The 19447-nt window shown below is 54.0% G+C and overlaps 1 protein-coding gene and 1 long non-coding RNA gene across 3 annotated transcripts in view; one reads left to right on the plus strand and one right to left on the minus strand.

Moving 5' to 3' along the window:
* BEAN1 (brain expressed associated with NEDD4 1) overlaps positions 1-7255 on the minus strand; it is a gene marked incomplete at both ends in the record, with an annotated part of 28419 nt that extends 21164 nt beyond the window's left edge. The window contains 3 exon segments of the mRNA XM_079906860.1: positions 2103-2121; positions 2123-2227; positions 7232-7255. Coding sequence (XP_079762986.1) covers positions 2103-2121; positions 2123-2227; positions 7232-7255 — 148 coding nt within the window.
* Positions 1-19447, plus strand: part of LOC307178589 — a 606421-nt gene that overhangs the window by 7801 nt on the left and 579173 nt on the right. For both annotated transcript variants that reach the window (XR_013825234.1, XR_013825235.1), the window contains exon 2: positions 14522-14667. This is a non-coding gene — a long non-coding RNA (uncharacterized lncRNA). The remainder of the gene's footprint in view (positions 1-14521; positions 14668-19447) is intronic.

Below are 19447 nucleotides of genomic sequence, written 5' to 3' on the forward strand. Positions count from 1 at the left end.
CCCAATCTGCATCTCAGTTTCTCCACCTCTGGTGTGGGGCAGTTGGGGCAGAGTCCCAGGGTAAGTCCTAAAGGTCAGCAAAGGACCTCTTACATCCAATCTACAAGGTAGAGAGAACACATTTTCTTGCATTGTCCCGTTGTGTGCCTGTGATGGGATCCGGTGAACGGCTGGCATCTGGCTGGCCCCTGATTAGAGCCTGTCAGATGAAGGTGGCCAAGCATGCCATGCTGTGTTTCAACACTAGCCTGGGGCTGGCTGGGAAGGGAGAGGGAACACGTGATCTCCCCTTGGAACGGGCTTGGGAGGACCCTGCAGAGAAGACCGAGTGAGTTCTGCAGCTCTCGTTGTGGAATGCAAGAGCCAGAGGTGAAAGATAGAACAAACTCTTACTGAGCATCTATGTGCTCACCAAACTCTCAGTCATCCTGGAAACTGGGTCTCATAATCCCATTTCATAGCTGAATAAACAGAGGCTTGGATGATTTAAATACATTTGCTCCAATGGTTTTTTGAACCTGCGTCTTTCAGCTCTTGCTGTTTTTACTGTATTAGACTACATCCCCAGCCTTAGCCACATTCCTAGGGGAGAGAAACATCATCCAGTGGCTGAAGGCCCTGGCGGATGGGCAGAGGAAAGCTCTGGAATGACTCTCTCGAGCAAGGCCTGGAGGTCACCTATGGACACGTAGGTTGGGTGGGGTCAGGTGGGAAGAGGGAGCAGCCCTTAAAAGCTGATGGTTTGGGGCTAATGGAGGATACGGTTCTTAAATGCAGAGAGAAGCAAATAGAAGGAACTCTAGGAGGTGAAAATGTATCAAGCTCTCAGAGGGAGTAGCGTGGCCAGTGCCCTGGGCTTGGGCCTGGAAGCCCTGCTTTTGAAACCTGTCTCCTCCGTCGGTAGCCCCTGGGTCCATGGGGCATGTGACTTCTCTCTTGGGGCCTCTCTCTCCTGTCTGGGAAGTGTGCAGGCCTGCACACTTCTGTGGTGACATCACAGAGGAAGACCAGCCTTTCCTAATCACCCTGGGCACAGTTCCAGGTGCAGGATGGGTAGCCAATCTAGGGTAGCCCTTGGCAGAGAAATGGCAGTGTCCTTACACATCGCTGTTTGCAGGTCAGTCCTCGCCAGTGTACTTGACTTTGGGGTGCCGTGGGTGACAACTCTGGGGGTCATGCTTTCCTTGGCAAGATTTCTAGATACAGAAACCAACCCAAGACTCAGTCTCTAGATCCTTCCCTTTTCCACGCTCCCAGGGTTGTGGCAGAATAGGCCGGAGGGGGACAAGAGGGGGGCAAAGAGGCCAGTTAGTCCAGTTAGGACAGTGGTACAGGTGATGACGATGATGTCTTTGGTCCTGGGGCTTAGAGGTGGAAGTGGCAAGACGGGGTCAGATTTGAAAGTGAAACTGTTAGGATTTTCAGATTAATTGGTTTGGGGGTAGATGAGAAGGAGAGCAGTAAAAACTGAGAAAGTTTGGGGCTTGAGCACATGGAAGGACTGAGCTGCCATTTCCTGAGATGGGGAAGATGACGGGCAGCTTGGGTGGGGTCTTTGAGTCAAGATGTAAGGTTTTGACATGTTCTATCTGAGATAAGCTGTAGACACCCGAGTGGACATCCGAGTGGAGATATGGGGTGGACAGTTGTATATCTGAGTCTGGAGTTCAGGGAGAGTCTGGAGCTGGAGATGTAAATTTGGGGACCGTCAGTGTATGGAAGCTGCTCAGTACCATGAGGTGGATGAGGTCACCCAGGGAGCCCACTGCCAGGGGACGGGGAAGTGCAGAAACTCTGCCAGCAAGGAGTGCTCTGCAAAAGCTGGGGATACTGCTACTGTTACTAGTACTACATGAAGCACTCAAGCTGAGGTTGATGCCCTCTTGCCAAGGACTCTAATATAAAATGATCGTGCATTTAAAACTGAGCTTAGCTATCAGATGCTGAGCTCAACCAGAGAACTCTGAGGAGGGGCAGCCAGGATGTTTATGGGGTTGCAGAATGGACTCTCCATTCGAGGGGTGGAGGTGAAGGAGCAGACTTGACTCTACCCTTTCTGTCCAGCTGCAGATTATCCAAAATTGAGCCCTGGAAAGACTCACCGGGGGTGTATCCCTGACCCCCACCATTTTCCAGCTGTGTCACCTAGACTAGCTTCTTCACGTCCTTGAGCTTCAGTTTCCTCAGGCCTGAAATGGCCACACTGACCCCTCCTGTGCAGAGTCGCTTCTAGGAAGCAAGAAGGCCACATAAAGAAATGATCGTAAGGCCTTGTAAGCCCTTTATCTGTGGTACCTCATTTGATCCTCAGAGCAGCCCTCTTGAGGTGGACAGTCCTTTCAACTTCCAGTTTACAGATGAGGAAACTGAGGCTCAGAGAGACATGGCCAGCCGAAGTCACTCCTTCTATTCCCTTGCCCGTTCCAAAATCAGACCTCAGCAAGGAATGGACAAAGGTTTCATCTCACAGGCTAATGATTATTGGGTAGTGCCTGCCTGTGTTCAGAGGGAGTCTGAGGTTGCATTCAGGCTTAGTGGGAAAGAGCACTGCAGTTGATTAGCAATGTCTGCTCTGGGCAGAGAAGTGGTAAATTGCAGAGTGTGCCCCATCATTTGCCCTCCTAGCTTTCAAGTCCTTCCTTCTGTTGACAGCGAAGTCTCTGCAGAGGCAACAGTTACAATGAGCAGAGCAGAAAACAGGAGTGTCCGGTCCAAACCCCGGATTCATCTCCAAAGTCCCCATCTCTCCTCATTTCCCGCATTCTGTTACCAAAGACTTGGGTCATATTAAGCTGTGTAGAGAGAGAGTGGTCAAAAGACAAGATTTTCAAGTTTCTTGAGCATCTCTTGGTGCCTGGCACCGAGCTAGATGCTCCTTGTGGTACACCACATCTGGGCATCAAACCGAAAGGCTATTATGACTATTTCCATTTTACAGATGAGCAAATTGAGGTTTCTAGACATTAAGTAGCTTGCTCCGGATCACACAGCTGTTAGTGTCAGTGCCATGTTGCACTCGAACTCAGGCACTGTCTATCACATCACACCAACGCTGAGGGAGAGTCAAGCCCATCCAGAGACTTTTGCAGGCTGCGATTCCTTCCAGCCCTGTGGGCAGCCTGTGAGCTTAGCAGAGACAAGCCCCACCTGATTTCTCTGTGGCTCTCTTTCCTGCTTGGCTACAGGCTCAGTCTCCCCTGCGGCCCCGAAGCCCCTCCTCCCCCAGATCCGTCCGTTGAGGCCACCTCCACCTCACAGGGAGCTCTGTGGAGCTGCCATGTGCTGGTGGCGGAGAAGAGGTTGTGAAGCATCTGTTCTTGGAGCCTGGGTCCTGGGGGAATCCTGGGCTGCCCTGCCCAGCTGGGGCCAGGTGGAGGAGGCTCCCACGCCTCCAGCCTCTCTGAGGAGCCAGGCTGGTCCTCCTCACTCAGTGCTTAGGGCTGGAAATGGCTCACAGGCCTGCACTTGCAGGGAGACGACCAGACTTCCCTCCTGCAGCCTTGTGGCCAGAACCCTCAGGGCTTCCCCTCCCCTGTTCTTGCTGCCTCTCCCTGCCCTAGTCTTTTCATCTGCTTGACTGGGCAGAGGGGCATGGAGGTCTGCTGGGGCTGTCTCTGCGAGGGGCCGAGATGAGCTGAGATGCTCGGAAGGTAAGATGGGGCCGGGGATGTGGTAGGACCTGGGAGAAGTGGGCCCAGCCTGGTCTGCTTCATGGCTGCCCAGCTCCTGAGAGGCCAGTGGATGGTCCCACTTCACCCAGTGTCTGAATCTGTGGGTACTGGGCAGACGCCTGCCCATCGCCCTACTCCTCCCTGCCCTGGATCCACGTTCCCTACTGACTCTCCCTGACCTCCTGAACTCTCACTCCTAGGAGGTGGGTCTTGCTTGGGAAACTCTAGGGCTTGTTTTTCCTTCTGGGGACTTTCCCTTTTGCCCTTCTCAGCCGGCAGGGTGTAGGGGGTGTGGAAACCTAAACAGGAACAAGCTGTGATTCCTATCCTAAGTTTTCCAGGTTTTAATGGTCTTTGGCACCTTTGCATGTACTGAGCAAGATGATTTTGTGAGCTAAGAAGGTTCAAGGATTCCCTGGTAGGTGTCTAAATTCACAGAGCGGGAAAGGAGGTGCTAAAAGAAGAGGGTGTGTGTTCACGGCAGGGCCCTCTTTGGACTTCCGGCTTCATCCCTCATTGCTCCGGGTCAGGTGTATGTGGATGTCTGGGGCCCTTGTGCATCCCTTCCAGAACCTGCGTGAAGGCCTCTGGTCTGCGAGCCCAGGAGGCCGCCCATAAGACATCTGCTTCACCTCGATTTGCTCACTTGTCTGGTTGTTCCATAAACATCTACTGAGGCAGCAACTTCCAGGTGGGGTCTGAGGAGGGGCCCGGATGGTGGGGGGAGTCAGAAGGGAGATCTGTTGACCCAGTTTGGAAACCCCGGGGTCTCCTTGGGCAGTTGGCAATGATGGGTGTGTTGGAGGAGAATTGACGGTCACTCCCAGATTTCTGGCCTGAAGAACTGAGTGGTGGTGATGGTGGTGGTGATGGTGGTATCCTAAACCAAGACAGCAAAATCAAGCAAGCCAGCGTGGAGGGGGAGACAAGGAGTTCAGTCTGGGACAGGCTGTATTTGAGCAGTGGAGACGGGGGCTGCCCAGGGGAGCCAGGCAGCAGAAGGCAGAAGGAATCAGAAGCTCAGGCAGAACTGGGCTGGGAGAGAGCCAGGAAGCTGCCGGCCTAGACGCTGCAGTTGAGAGCAGAGTGAGGATGAAATGGTCTGAAGTGTTTGGGGCGAGAAGGCCAGCAGGATTGGAGTCTTGGGGGACCCAGCATCCCAGGTCAGGTGCGGGAAGAATCCACCCACCTCCAGCACCAAAGGAGACCAGGAATGGATGGTCAGAGCCCAGGGAGCCAGAGGGGCTGGAGGAGGACCTGAGGGCTCAGAGTCAGGAACTCCTCAGTGGAGGAGTTACCTAGAAGACTGATGTGACCAACAGCGTCAGATGCAGCTGAGAACTGGAAACTCTGGGATGGACTTAGTGACACAGATGCTGATGTGGTGTTGGTGTGGGGTTGGAGGAGCCAGATTGAAGCAGACTAAGGGTGCTGAAAGGGGTGCTGTGAGCACTTCTTAAACAAGTGCAGAGAAAAGGTAAAGAGTCTGATTGGACAACATGAGGAGAAGAATCCGGCAGAGAAGGGGAGAGATGATGGAGGAAGGGGTGGGCCTGGACAACCCTATGGGACCCAACTTGCCGTTGCCTGGGACACCCTTCTCCAATTGAAATCTGAATAGACCCCAACCTGTAGATGTTAGCAGAGCGGCTCTGGCTGAAGCAGTGGGTGGTGGGGCTCCTGGGTTCTGCCTGCCTGGGCTCTCCTCACCCTCCAAGGAGCCTCACAGTTGCCCTGAGCTCCTGGAACCCACTGGCCTCAGTCCCCTTCATTTTAGAGATGAGGACGGGCTGGCCAAAGCCACAGAGAGAATCTGGTGGCAGAGTCAGGAGCTTCAGCTTCTCCCCCTCCAGCACCTCATCCACAGTGTCTGACTGTGCATTTATTTATTCAACAAACATTGAGTGCCTACTGCATGCTAGGCGCTGGGCCTGTCGGTGTGCGGCAGGGCGGTGAGGGGGGAGGGGAATCAGAGACGCGCAGGAACTGCTTCTGACCAGCCCAGCATACCCATGACCGTACCCTGGAGTCCTCAGGAGCTGGATGCACAAAGCCCTGTCCTGGGCTGTCGGCCCCTATTAGTGCAGATGGGCGGGGCTCCGAAGGGCCTGGCTTGAGCCCAGAAGGTTCTGGAAAGCCCTCCACACTCAGCAGCCCCAGCCTTCTCCACTGCCGGCTGCTCCCAGGAGTGAGGGCACAGCCACCCTGACCCTCTGTGGGGCAGGTGTCCCTGGGCTCCGACCTGCTCCCCCTGTGGCTTTGCCACCTGATTATGCCACAGCAGCAGCCATGGTGACGACAGTAACAATAATTCACTGAGCTTGTCCTACCTATCAGAAAGCTTATCACTCTTGACCTGTGCCCTCCTCGGTACCCACGGCAGCCAGCAGCCAGGCTGGGCTCCCCCGCCCCCTGAACACCACTCTGCACAGTGAACCCATTGCCACCTTGTCCTCCCCGGCCCACCTGGGGATGATCGCTCCCAGACGGGGGGCCAGCTCTCCCCACCCCGGCTACAGCAGCCCTTTGATGTTCAAACAATTGACAGTTGGGATTTCGACTATATGCAAGAGAGGCCCCCAACCCCACGATTTGGGACACGTAACCAATGGCGCAAATTTGAACAGACACTGGTGAGCGGGCCGAAGGGAGATGACAAGTAGAGGGGGGCTAAGGTGGGGCCCTGAACTCACACAGACTCACAGTCCCGCCTCACCACGGAGAAGGGATGGGGAGGTTACGCACGTCCTCCCAAACTGCAGCAAATGATGGTGGCTTGAGGGGGTTCAGGGGACATCATGGGAGGAAGCAGGTGGCTGCCAGGGGGAGAGGCGAAGGTGACTCTGGGGTAAGGGTGGCAGCATGAGTCGGTGAAGGCAGGGCTGATGACGACTAGGGGAGTGAGCCCTAGGGGCTGCGACCTTGAGCCCCGGGGTACACCTGGTTGTGTCCGTCGTCTAGACGCGTGGGCATCAGGGAGCCATGAGAAGAATGTTATGGGCAAAATCATCTATGGCTTCATTAGATGGAAATGAATTAGTAAATGAGGGGCTGTATGGCGGGGCTACTCCAGGAAGGGTTTTCTAGGACACTGAACTCCAAGGAGTGTGTTCTGTGGAGCACCCATCCCGTGAGACATTCCTTGTGGTCAACTAGATTTGGGAAGATCACTGGGCTTTCTCTTTCCTGTGGAGCCTCACAACACAGCACCATATTAAAGGCTCTGAAAAGTCCAGCAAAATCTACTTGACGTCTCACTCAGCGTTTCCCACACTCACTTGACCATGGAATTAAAAAAATAGTAACCCCATTAATATCCCTTGGAGGACCCCTGACGCACACTTTGGGAAGTGCTCATGCAGAGGGATTCGCAAAGTGAGATGTCTCTTGCAGATGTCAGGAGTCTTCTGTGTTGCCCTCCCCCCATCCGTCATATCACATCACACCCTGATCAGACCCCTGGAGCTCTCTGGCCAAACATCCTAGAGACAATTTCTGCAGTCCTGTCTCTGCCCTCACCTGGCCCTGGTCCATGGGAAGATGTGGGGAGGAGACTTACAGGGGCAGGGGCGTTTGAAGGACATGTAATCCTTGGAGCAGAACAGCGGAGCCAGCCTGCCCACGTGCACAGCTGTGATTTCTCGCAGGGAAGGACCCTCCGCTCACCTGCAGAGACACAAACAGGCAGGTGATGGGGGCGTCCATACAGCACCTACTGACCCTGCAGGGCGCTCCTGTACCCTCGGCTGTCAACCTCTGGGGAGAGGATGGTGACTTTGAGAGCATGGGCCTAGTCTGAGTGGGGGCCTGGAGGGCTCTGGGCTGCAGAATATGGGGGTTCTGGGCAGGGGTGGCACAAATGTGTGCTAGGTTCTCAGTCGTCAGTGGAAGGGGGGAATCTCTCTCCTGGGTGGACCCTTGAGAATCTTGTAACTGTCAGGGCTGGAAAGACCCTTAAAGATCAGTTCAATGTCCTCATTTCACAGAAGGGGAAACTGAGAACTGGAGAGGGTGAGGGACTAGTTTAAGGTCCCATAGCTGGCTTTGGAAGGGAATTCATAGATGCCTAGCTCAGACCTTATTATCATCATCATCATCATCATCATCATCATCATCATCATCATCATCACAAGAGTTTTAAGAGAAACATGCTCTGCTCTTTTCATTCTCATTTTATAAATAAGGCAGTTGAGGCTCAGAGAGGTTATGAAGCTTTCCAGGGTCACACAGCTTCTAATTACAGGCTGGGACTAGAACCCAGGTCTGTTTGACTCCAAAGCCCACACTGTCAGCCAGCACACTCCCTTAAAGGGCACCTAATATATTAAATTACCAATTCAGAAATAAGAACCTAGAGAATGAAACTGTTCCCCAATTCCCCCTGTACCCCCAAGTAACACCCAGGTGTCCTGATGTCTGGGCAGCAAAGGACTGCCAGGTCACTCTAACACCCATTTGCAATGGAGGAGACATTTTCAGAAAGTAATGCATCTTCCCATGCTGCTGGAGATCTGAGTTGATTCAGTCTCTCCTGGTATGTCCCCAGGTGACAGGAGGCTATGGGAATATTAGGGAGTTACAGTTCTTATTTCTAGGCAGTGCGGTCACTTCACGTGCAGAAACCAAACTGCACCTTTGGATGGATGTGGAGCCGAGCAGGTACTTGCAGGGGAAGCTGTCAGTCATAAGCCAATGGGAGAAGAGCCTGGCCCCTCTAGGTCCCAGGGGACATTCGGCGTCCCTGATCCTGGGGATGGTATCATTGTGGACAGAACTTTTCTGTAAGAGGCGGGTCCAGAGGTCCCACCCTTTTCTCCTCCAGGGATCCCTTTTATCACATATTTTTTTTCTCCAAATGGGTCCTCTGTTTTGACGGGGCCAATTGGCCAAACTACACTAATAACTGATTATTCTATTTAACAAACAAATCAAACACCTATCTTTGGAGAGCCTGAGCTCAGAAGTGCGATTCCTGAGTGCTGATATCAACTCTGCCACTTCCTGGCAGTGTGACTTTGGACAACGCACTTCAGCTCTCTGAGGTGCAGCGTCTTCCTGGGGAAAGCAGGGTAAGGACACTTAACCTGCCGTGAGGACGGGGGTTGTGTACGGAAAGCCCATGGCAGGAGCGTGTGGCTGCAAAACGTTCTGCTGCCTGAGGGGGGTGGGAGGGAGGGGGCCATGACTGCTGCTGACCTGGGAATCCCTCTTCAGGTGGCTTCTTGCAGCTCAGCCTGTCCTGGTGTGAACCCCAGGCTGGCCTGACACCCACTCCCAGTCCCCATAGAAACCCAGTCAAGAGTTCAGATGGGGGAAGTGAAGGTAGGATGTGATCTCCCCAGGCCTGGTAGAACCGGCGTGGCAGGCTGCTTGGGGAACTGTGATTTCACACCAGAAAACTCACAGAGCATCTCAGGGCCTGGGATCTGTGCTTTCTAAAAATACATGTGTGTACGTGTGTCTGTGTTCATTTCTGCGGGTGTGCTGGTGTGCCCTGTGGCCGCGTGTGAGTCTGGAGGAGGATGTAAGTGGGCTGACAGGTCATCTCTTGTGCTTCTTCCAGAGAGGTCTTTCTTAAAGGCAAAATGGATTATGTCACTTGATGAAAAGTCTTCCACAGCCTCCCGTGCCCTGAGGAAAATGTGCTGGCTTCCGCGCCAGCCTCCACAGTTCCAGGGCTGTTTCCCTCTAGTGAGGTGGCATAGTGTGGGCGCTTAGTAAATGCACGCTGAATGTACACTTACTGTAAGGCTATCCTGGTGGCACCTGATGCCATGGAGGGTGCTGACCAGCTCCGACACTTCAAGCAGCTGTCCCCAAGGTCCTGCTTCTCCTAGAGGCCCCCTGTACCCCCTCTTTCCTCCCACTGGGCCTTGTGGCACTGAGATGAAGGCTGGGGTTTTGTAGGGTGTGGGGAGGTGAGAGATGACCTCCCAGGGAAGGGGGCACCAAAAACCCTTGCGTTACGTATCGTTTTCCATGGTCAGTTTGGGTGTTTGGTGGACAGCGTGTTAGGTTCCCAGGTGGCCAGGAGGCTGGCAAGGGGCCGGCAGGTTTGGCCATGGGTCAGGTAGACATTTCCGTATGTGGAGATGTTCTGGGCACGCCGGCTTTCAGGGTGGCTCACGTTCACCAAACACCTGCGTGTGCCAGTTAAGATCACCGAAATTACTGCAACAGGTGCCCCGAAGTGGGTAACAGTTTCATTTTGCAAATGAGAAAACTCATAGGCTCCGTGACATAATAACCCACCCGAAGTCACCCAGAGAGAAGAGGTGGAGGAAGAGCAATGCAGGGACGGAATCTGTCACCCCTCCCCCCCGTGCCCCTTGGTTACTGCAGGGCCACCCCACAGAGATCTGACACCAGGTCACGTCTCCCCCCCACGCCCGCCTCACTCAGCACCCAGCATCTGAGGCGAGGCGTGTCCCTGCCTGTGACTCATCTCCGACTGGATTGTCTGGCTGGAAACTGGAGGGCGGGCCGGCGGGCTGCGGTATTCCAGGTTCTGAAGTGGCTGAATGGTGGGCGGCGAGTCCACGTCACTCCCACTTTGCTTCACGTCCCTGCTCCCGGAATACCTCCTTTCTGTAGCCACTGCGACACTGATCTCGATCAATGAGCCTGTGGTTAGTGGACTGGCGCCGTATCCCTGGCGGAGGCGGCCAGGTAACAGCGGGGACAGGACGGTCAGCGCATGCGCGGCAGAGGCACCCGGACTGGAGGGTTGAGCTTCACCGGAGTCCACGGCAGACGGGGCAGGGCCAAGCAGGGGCTGGCCTCCGGGATGGGCCACGTCTATGCAGCGCCTGCTCAGCCCACTGGATCTCAAAACAAATCCCCATTTTACAGTTGGCACAGAAAGGAGTCTCAGAAATGAGGGAGGCGGGTCTTTAGTCTGGGACCCAGCTGATGGTTTCCTTAATGGAGAAAAACATCCCTTGGCAAGTGCGGGTAGATGTCATTACAGGCATACCTCGGAGATATTGCGGTTTGGTGGTCGCGAGGCTCCAGACCACCGCAATACAGCGAGTCCCACGATTTTTTTGGTGTCCCGGTGCATATCAAAGTTAGGTTCACCCTATACTGTAGTCTGTTAGGTCTGCAGTAGATATTTTTTCAAAAAAACAATGTACATACCTTAATTTAAAAATACTTTATTGGGACTTCCCTGCCGGCCCAGTTAAGACTCCCTGTTCCCAATGCAGGGGGCTCGGGGTTCGAACCCTGGTCTGGGAACTAAGATCCCCCATGACGCATGGCGTGGCCAAAAAAAAAAAGAAAAAAAAACTTTATTGCTAAAAAACGCTAACCATCATCTGAGCCTTCAGTGAGTGGTAATCTTTTTGTGACAGTAACATCAAAAATCACTGGTCACCAAAAAAAAAAAAAAAAAAAAAAATAAGGGCTTCCCTGGTGGCGCAGTGGTTGAGAGTCCGCCTGCCGATGCTAGGGGAAGCGGCGGGTTCGTGCCCCGGTCCGGGAAGGTCCCACATGCCGCAGAGCGGCTGGGCCCGTGAGCCATGGCTGCTGAGCCTGTGCGTCCGGAGCCTGTGCTCCACAACGGGAGAGGCCACAACAGTGAGAGGCCTGTGTACAGCAAAAAAAAAAAAAAAAAAAAACTGGTCACAGATCACCACAGCAAATACAACAGCAATGAAAAAGTTTGAAATGTTGTGAGAATCACCAAAATGTGACATAAGGGACATGAAGTGGGCAAATACAGTTGGAAAAATGGCATGGATAAGACTTGCTTGACGCAAGGTTGCTCCAAAACTTCAGTTAGTAAAAACAAGCAATATTTATGAAGAGCAATAAAACGAGGTATGCCTGTAAACGTTTGTCATGTGATTAAATGAAGAAGCAAATGAAAAAGAGTGAGAGGACGGTGGCAGAGAGGCTGGCAGAGGACACGGAGGTTTGCAAACAAGTAACTTGGTCCTGATGTTAGAAAAGGGATCCAAGTGTGTGACAGCCTCTGCAGCAAGGAGGCCTTCTGTCCCCGTGCAACATCTGGCCACATGTGTGCTACACTGGGTTGGTCAGGAAATGCGTGGAGGTTACTGGGTCTTCAGGTTGCCTTGATTTACCTGGAGTAGTCCTCTACTGGGTCAGCTGCCTTCCCTGCTGCCACCAAGGCCCAACTTCTAAGACTTGACATACTGACTAACTACATAAACCGGTCCATCTGCAAATCAGCAAATAGGTCCTGACCAAGGGTGTAGAGAAGCCTGATTCAGGGCCCAGAAAACACCAAAGAGGGCATAGAAAAGTATTATTACAGTGGTGAAACATGGGATGCGACCCCAGTGTCCAATAAGAGAGGAGAGGCTGAGAAAAGTTTAGCATACGCTTATGATGGAATATTGTATACCCATGGGATCATGTTTTTAAAGAAATTTTAATAACAGAAAAGACTTTCAGTATACTGTTAAGAGGGGGGAAAAACCCCACCAGGTAAGCAGGTTCTAGAACTCTGCCTACAATATGATCCTTATTTTGTAAGGGGGGAAAAAAAAAACTAGAGAAAATATTCACACATAGAAAAAGATTAAAAGGAAATAGACTAAAATACCCACAGTCACGAACTCTCTGGGCAGTGGTGGGATGGACGAGGCTTTTTATGTTCTTTTATTTTTTAAGAATGATTTTCCAAATTTTCTTCAATGAACATGTATTACTTTTATAATCTGAAAAATCATTAAAATGAAGATTTGAAAACACCTTTTATGCTAACAAAATAAAGAATAACTGAATAAATCAGTGACAGTTAACTCATTGGAAGTTTTAAGCGCTAATGTAGTTGCCTTTGAACGTGCCATTTTTTTATTGCCAAAATTTAAAAAAGTTAACTTGTATTTGAACTTACTGATAAGGAGCTTTATTAACATGTTAGGAAAATAATCTCCACTGGTTTTAACCTTCATCACATTTTCCCTGGCGCTTGAGCAGGTCCTATTTGCCAGATTTTTGAGAGAACAGTTTCTGCCGTGAACCTTAAGGTTTATCTTCAGGCAAACTAGACACCTGGCAATAATAATAACAATAATAGACCTTATGTTTGTAAAACACTTTATACTTTGCAAAGCATACGAAGTGCTGGTTATTGTTCTAGTCCCTGGGGATATGAGAGTGAGCAAAATGGTTAAAAGTCCCTGCCTTTGGGGAGTTTACATTATATTGATGAGGGCAGACAATAAACAAATCAGTAAGATATATAAATGTTGGGGGTGATAAGCGCTATGGAGAAAAATGGAGAGAAGAGAGATAGGGAATAAATGCGGGGGGAGCTGCTCTTTTAAATCAGTTTGATACTGTTTGAATAGAAAAGAAATGAAGATGTCTCTAAAAATTCTATAGCCCATGGGCAATTAACACATAAAGATACAATGATTGAAGATCTCCATTGAGGAAGCATTCCATTAACTAATTACATATCATCTAAGATGCAATGTGCTAATTATCAATTTTACAAACTCATAAAATTATGATGAGTCATAGTGATGTTTTAAGTTTTCTATACTTAGCAAAGTTAGTCCTTAACCTTTCTAAGCCTCAGTGTTCTCATCTATAAAATAGGGGCAATTATAGTACTTAGATCAGAGGGCTGTCCTCAGACTCCAGAGAGAAAATACTTATGCTTGGGAAAGAGCATGCATTCAGCGCATGTTCACAATGCAGACATAGCAAGGCCATCGCGAGGGGTCCATTCGTCCCTGCCACATGTTTCCTGTATATTGTTTCTCCAGTCCTCGCAACTATACTGGGAGATGTAGACGATTTGTTCCCCTTTTCAAGAGGAAATTGAGGCTCTGAAGGGTAAATCTCCTGCCCAGAATCACAAGCCATAAACCCAGGCAGTCCAGCTCCAAGAAGCCGTGCTCTCAGCCACAACTGCACTTTGTGCCAGGGGGACTCAGAAGCCCTCCTGGCTTCAGTTTCTCTCTTGAGGAGGCTGAGAGCTGGCTGCCACCTTCTCGTCCCTTACCCTGTGCTGTGAGCACTTCCAGGGCAAAGGCTTCAGGTAACAGGCATCTGAGTGTGTCTAACTGATTATTCCCCAAGACTGAAGGAGGTGCCCGTATCCCCATCACGTTGCTGCCTGGCTGTACTCCACTCTGTGAACCAGGTGACACAAACCTCCTAAATTAGTTTCTGATTAACTCCTTTGGGAAGAAGAGGTGAGGATTATGGAAGATGCTGGGATGTGACTCCCTGGTGGGTGAATGGGGGAGGGGTGGGAGTAGGCTACAGAGGAAGAAGACGACGACGTGGGGGGGGGGGTTTGTGTAGAAACAGCCCCCAGGAGGCAGCCCATTCTGCCTGTCTCACTAGGTCCCCACCAGGCAGCATGTGGACAGACCCCCCACATCCCCCCGTTCTCACAGCTGGGGCACAGGTGAGCAGGACTAACGCGGGTGTCCACAAGCTGGACACTTGTTTTCTTCCCAACGATGCTCCTGGTTACCTACACCCTCCATGCCACCCCAAGGATTCCAGCATCCTCTCCCAGGCCTTGGGCCTCATTGGTTCTGCTCTGGGTCTGAAGCCCCAGCTGCACAGACTGGGCAGATCTCTTCCTGGGGCCCTTCCAGCTCTGAACTTCTAACCTCTCAGTCAGCCACGGGCTTCATTTCCTCTCCAAGGGTTATCATTTCTGGTGCCTCGTGGCTCAGTCGCCTGGATGAACACACCACGGTCAGCGCAGGTTCAGGGTTGGGACCCCTCCGACTTCCCGCTGTCTCCTTGCCCTGGTGGCTGCTCCCCCTGCGGCTCTTCACTGCCTGTCTGAACTGTCACCACTGGAACACCCAAGCCACCTGACTGTCTACTGTCTGATTGCTCCGCAGGGAAAGCAGTCCTCCCCAGGCCCCGGTCCCCGGAGCGGAGGGAGGTGTGAATTCCCTCGCACAGAGTGTGAGCAGCGGACAGCAGTCAAGGGCAGAAGAAAGAGCTGATCAGATACGGTCATTCCCAACCTGGATGGAGATGAAAGGTAGGGAGGCGAGCACCGCTGGGAAGCAGATCGCCCGGGGAGGAGGGAACAGCTGAGAAAGGGCAGGCCCTAAAGAGAGGGATTTGCACCGCAGTTAGATGTCAACAAGCCCTTGGGGGATTCAAAGGCCTCCTTGGAGGGGGGCTTGGGGGGTTGGGAGGGGGTCGTGTCGCCGCCACCTCAGGGCAACTCGCTCTGCCTCAGCACCCACTGGTGCTGCGTGCTTCACAGAACGACACCTGTGGTCAACCTGAATTGAGTGAGGGCTGAGTGCCAAGCACCATGCTAGGCCCCCTACAAGCATCGCCTCACCTCCCAACCCATCTTCCCCATGTTTCAGATGGGGAAACTGAGGCTCAGAGAGGTTAAGTATCTTGCCTAACATCACACGGCTACGAAGTCTTCCAAGCCCACCCTCTGGTTCCAAAGCCCTTAAACACTCTGTTCACCACAGAATCCTACCTACTTGTCAGCAGAGGCAATTGAGGCACAGGGAGGTGAAGCCACTTGTTCCGGTAGAGCAGTCAGGATGTTTGAGGAGAGTCAGGGGGGGCTTGCGCAAGGCAGGTGCCCATGGACTGTGTGAATCAAGACCAAGGACCAAGCTCCTGGAGCCCCCGCCGCTCACATCTGTCACTGGTGCCCTCCCCTTCCCAGCCTGGGCCTGGCCATCTCCGCTGGCACGGCGCGTGGGATCAGGAGGGCAGCCCTGGGTCCTCCGCGCGCCAGCCTCAGGACCGCCGGGCCGATGGGGAGAGGGGGAGGGTCGTGCGAGTCTGCCGTGGGTCTGGTGGGCACTACCCAACTTCCGAGAGCGATTAGGGAGAGGCGGCTGTACCGCTTGGCGCTGCGCAGCCAGCCAGAGCAGCCGCCTCGGACTCAGCCTCGAGTCCCGCTTACCGCGCCAGGGAAAGTCGGCCCCGGAGCTGGAGAAGGTGCGGCGGGGACACCACCTCTCCCACCGATGGTGCTGAGACAGGCCAGCGTGGTAGGCATCGAAGCGGGGGCATGGCCCTGGTGGCCCGCCCGCCGGAGGGTCAAACTTCCCGGCTCGAGGGGCGGGGGTGGGTTCTAGCTTCAAACTCCACAAAGCCCAGAGCCCCTTTCCTCTCCTACCCCCACGAAAAGTGCGTTCTAGTTTACCCTTCTTGGGTGGGTTGTTCAGGGGTCCGCGAAACCGAGGGCGCGGGGTCGTGAAGACTGTCTTATGCTCCCTCCGTGGGGTGGATGTTTGTTTGGGACTCAAGTCGGGCAAGAACCGGGAGACCTCTCCGTCCCTGCGGCCCGATGGCATGCTCAGGGGCAGCCACGGCCCGCGCGAGTCCCGGTGGCCCGCCCGGGGGCGCGGGGGTCGGGGCCGGGGTCCGCGGAAGAGCGGGGTTCCTGTTCGGAGCGCGCTGCGGATCCGCCGCGGACCGCGCTGAGCGACCCCGGGTGTGTGCTTGCGCCGGGGCCGCAGCAGAGCGCGGGGGAAGGGGCCGGGACCCCCTCCCCGCCCCTCCCCAGCGCCGCCCCCGGCCCCACGCCCCTTACTCGGCTTGGCTGCCTCGCTCCGCTCCGTGCGCCGCACTGCCGGCTCCAGCTTCGGCTCCAGCTCAGGTTCCCGCTCTGGCTCCGCTCCCGCTCCGGTTCCCGCTTGGATGCCGCTGCGTTCGGGCTCGGGCTCCGGCGTCGCGGGGGGCGCGCCGCTCCGCCTCGGCCTGCTCGGCGCGCAGGGGCGTGGCGGGGCGGGGCCCTGCCGAGCCCACCTGGGGCTCGAGATCCCCGGCCGAGGCGGTGGCGGCGGCTTCCCGGCTTCCCGGCTTCCCGGCTTCCCGGCTTCCCGGCTTCCCGGCTTCCCGGCTTCCCGGCCCTGCCTCAGCCCCGCCCGGCCGCCCGCCGGCCCAGCACCGCCGCCCACGCCACGGCCGCCCGCTCCCGCCGCCCTGCGCCGCGGCTCCGGGGCCTCAGCAGCGCTGGGCCGCCGCCCGGGTCATTCCTGAGCTGGGGGGACGCGGCGGAGGGGGAGGGCCGAGCCGCGCCCCTCTGCGCACTGCCAGCCCGACACCCACACAGCGGCAGGCGGGGCGGCGCGGCGAGGAGGCCGAGAGATGCAGGGAGGCCGGCGTGCCAGCCAGACGTGTGAGGACAGACGGACAGGCGTGTGTAGAGAGTGACATACAGATAGGCGGGAGCAGAGGCGCAGACTCAGACATGTGCAGAGAAGGGCAGACAAACGATACGTGCAGGGCAGGACAGCCAGACAGGTTGTTCAGAGGCAAGCCTGGGCATCCGGGTAGGGGACCCCTGTCACGGCCACTGGGAGGGGCAGACGAGCCTGGCAGAGCCTCCTGCTCCCAGTTGCCGCGCGGTGAGTTCTAGGGTGTTCAGGGATGTCAGCTAGGCCCGGCTGAAGCCTTCCTCTCCTGAGGGACCAGCTTGCCTACTTCCTTTACTCCTGGCCTGATCCTATGCCCTTTGTATCCCCCTATCCCCAAACCTTGGGCATAGAGCTTGACCCTGGCAGATGCATGCCTGCCTCAAGGGGTGCCTGGCTCAGGGAGGGGCTCCTGGCTTATGGACCTGCCCTGTCCGCACTCTACTTTGGGGCCTTGGACAAGCCCAGCCCCATCCGCCAGACCTCCCTTTCTTTATTACACTAGAGCTCCGGTTTATTGCGCTCTTGCTAGTCCTGGTCCTTTCCAGTTATTTGTGGAATCATTTATTTAATCCCCCGTACTTAACTGGGAGTCCCAGGAGGGAGACCCTTGGGGGCCTGCACAGAGCATGCACTCTAAATTTGATGAATGAATTGATGAAATACTTTGTTGATAGTTCTCCTAACCCCCATTTTGTCGATGGCAGCTAATAAGTGGTTGTCAGAAATAAAACATGAGGATAAGGAGCTGCACATACTGACGATAAAACTTGGGGAAGGGGAGGAGCCATAGGGATGGCGTGGAAGAGAAGCCAGGCAGACAGTGGCACTGCAGGGAGGGTGGGAGCAGAGCAGGCTCTGGTGGAGAAAACAAACCTCACTCCAGCCTACCTCTGACAGTCACCATGTCTTGGGCTTCCCTGGGTGGAGGCAGAGAGACCTGCATGGTCTAGAGCCTTGGTGGGTAAGGACACTTCCCCGCCCCCTTTGGCAACTGTTCATTCTGGGCTCTGCCTCCTGCACTGCCTACCCCATCCCCCAGACTGAGGGGGGTGGAGGGACCCAGGCTGAGGGATTCCAGCTCCATCTGGGGCCATCGGGAGGCGTGTGTGCTATGTGGGGCATGGGGCCAGAATAAAGGGAAACATTTCTGAGTCCTAAGAAATGGAACCTGAGGGGCCCTTTGTCCAACCCTATGCATTTATTTTATGGATGAAAAAATAAAGGACTGGAGAAAGCAGGGGCAGGCCAGGGCTAGGCAGCTAGGATTGGAGGCTCTAGGACTCCCAGGCCAGGGCCGTGCCCCGCTGTGCAAACCTCCTAAGAGTGACCTTGACCTTCCTAAGCAGACCCCTGCTGATCTGTGCAGGATGGATATACTGGTTGTTGAGTGGTTTTCCCTGTAGTCTGTCCCCTTTGGCAAGACTGTGTGTACGTGTATTTTGTGGCGCGGCCTTGTGGAAGGCTCTAGCTGATGAAGAGCTCACCCCCTCTACCCTCTGTTTGAGCATCGCAGGGCTGGCAAATCTGGCTTGTTCTTCACACTGGAGCCCAGAATGGGAACTGGTTTCCGCTGGGTGTGGTGGTGTTGGGGTCTAGGTTTGGGGAGTTGGCTTATATTGATTTGCCTGTCTGTACCTCCATAAACAGGACACTGGAGAAACATAAAAAGGTGGAAAAAGAACAGCAAAGCTGGTCACTGTTAATGTTGAGGTTTCTTTTTCTTTCTTTTCAATCTCACATCTCTACTAGTGTCCCTAATGGAGCGAGCTTGCTAACTCTCTCCTCTTCTGTGTCACACTTCTCATGGCTTGCATGAGATGGCTGTACTGTGTTTTATTTAACCAGTTCTCTACTGCTGGGCATTCAGTTTTGAGTTTTTCTCACTTCTAGACAGCACCACAGTGAACATCCTCGTGGGTAAGTTTGTGCATGCCTGTGATTATTCTTGATTTCGCTGGGTACGTCCATATAGTTTTGAAGCTTTCTTCTGTATGGGGTCAGACTTGCAGGAGGGACATTTCCAGGGAAGCACAGTGATATTTAGTGTCTGCTACACCAAAGGGCGGGGTAGGGAGGCTGGAGGGAGGAGCCTGGGAGAGGTTATGCAGTGCCATCTGAGGACAGTGAGGTGCCAGGCTGTGGGGACCTGCCCTAGAGTGTGCTCTGTAATACCCCTGTCACTCATAGGTGTGGTCAACTTATCAAGCCTATTGTTGGGGGGAATCTTCTGATACTAAGGGTGGAGGAGGGAAAGAGGAAGGGCCGTCAGCATGGTCTGGCCTCTGGGTGGGATATCTGTCCAAAAAACCCATCACAGGGAATTCCCTGGCGGTCCAGTGATTAGGACTCTGCGCTTTCACTACCAAGGGTGCAGGTTCAGTCCCTGGTTGGGGAACTAAGATCCCGCAAGCCGCGCGGCAATCAGACGATCCCATCACACCCTTCAGGAAGGTTACCTTGTACTAGTATATCCCTTATACAGAATTATGTCAAAAGCATCTTCCCAGCCTTGAATTACGTGACAGAGGGCCCGGCTCTCCAGATTGCCTTGGCTTTGGGGGTGGGGAGTACACCATGCTCTAAAAAGAGAACGAGGTGAGGGAGGAAAACCTCACCCACCAGCTTTAGAACGATTTTTCC

Source organism: Stenella coeruleoalba (assembly GCF_951394435.1).
Source record: "Stenella coeruleoalba genome assembly, chromosome: 20".
NCBI classification, from domain to species: domain Eukaryota; kingdom Metazoa; phylum Chordata; class Mammalia; order Artiodactyla; family Delphinidae; genus Stenella; species Stenella coeruleoalba.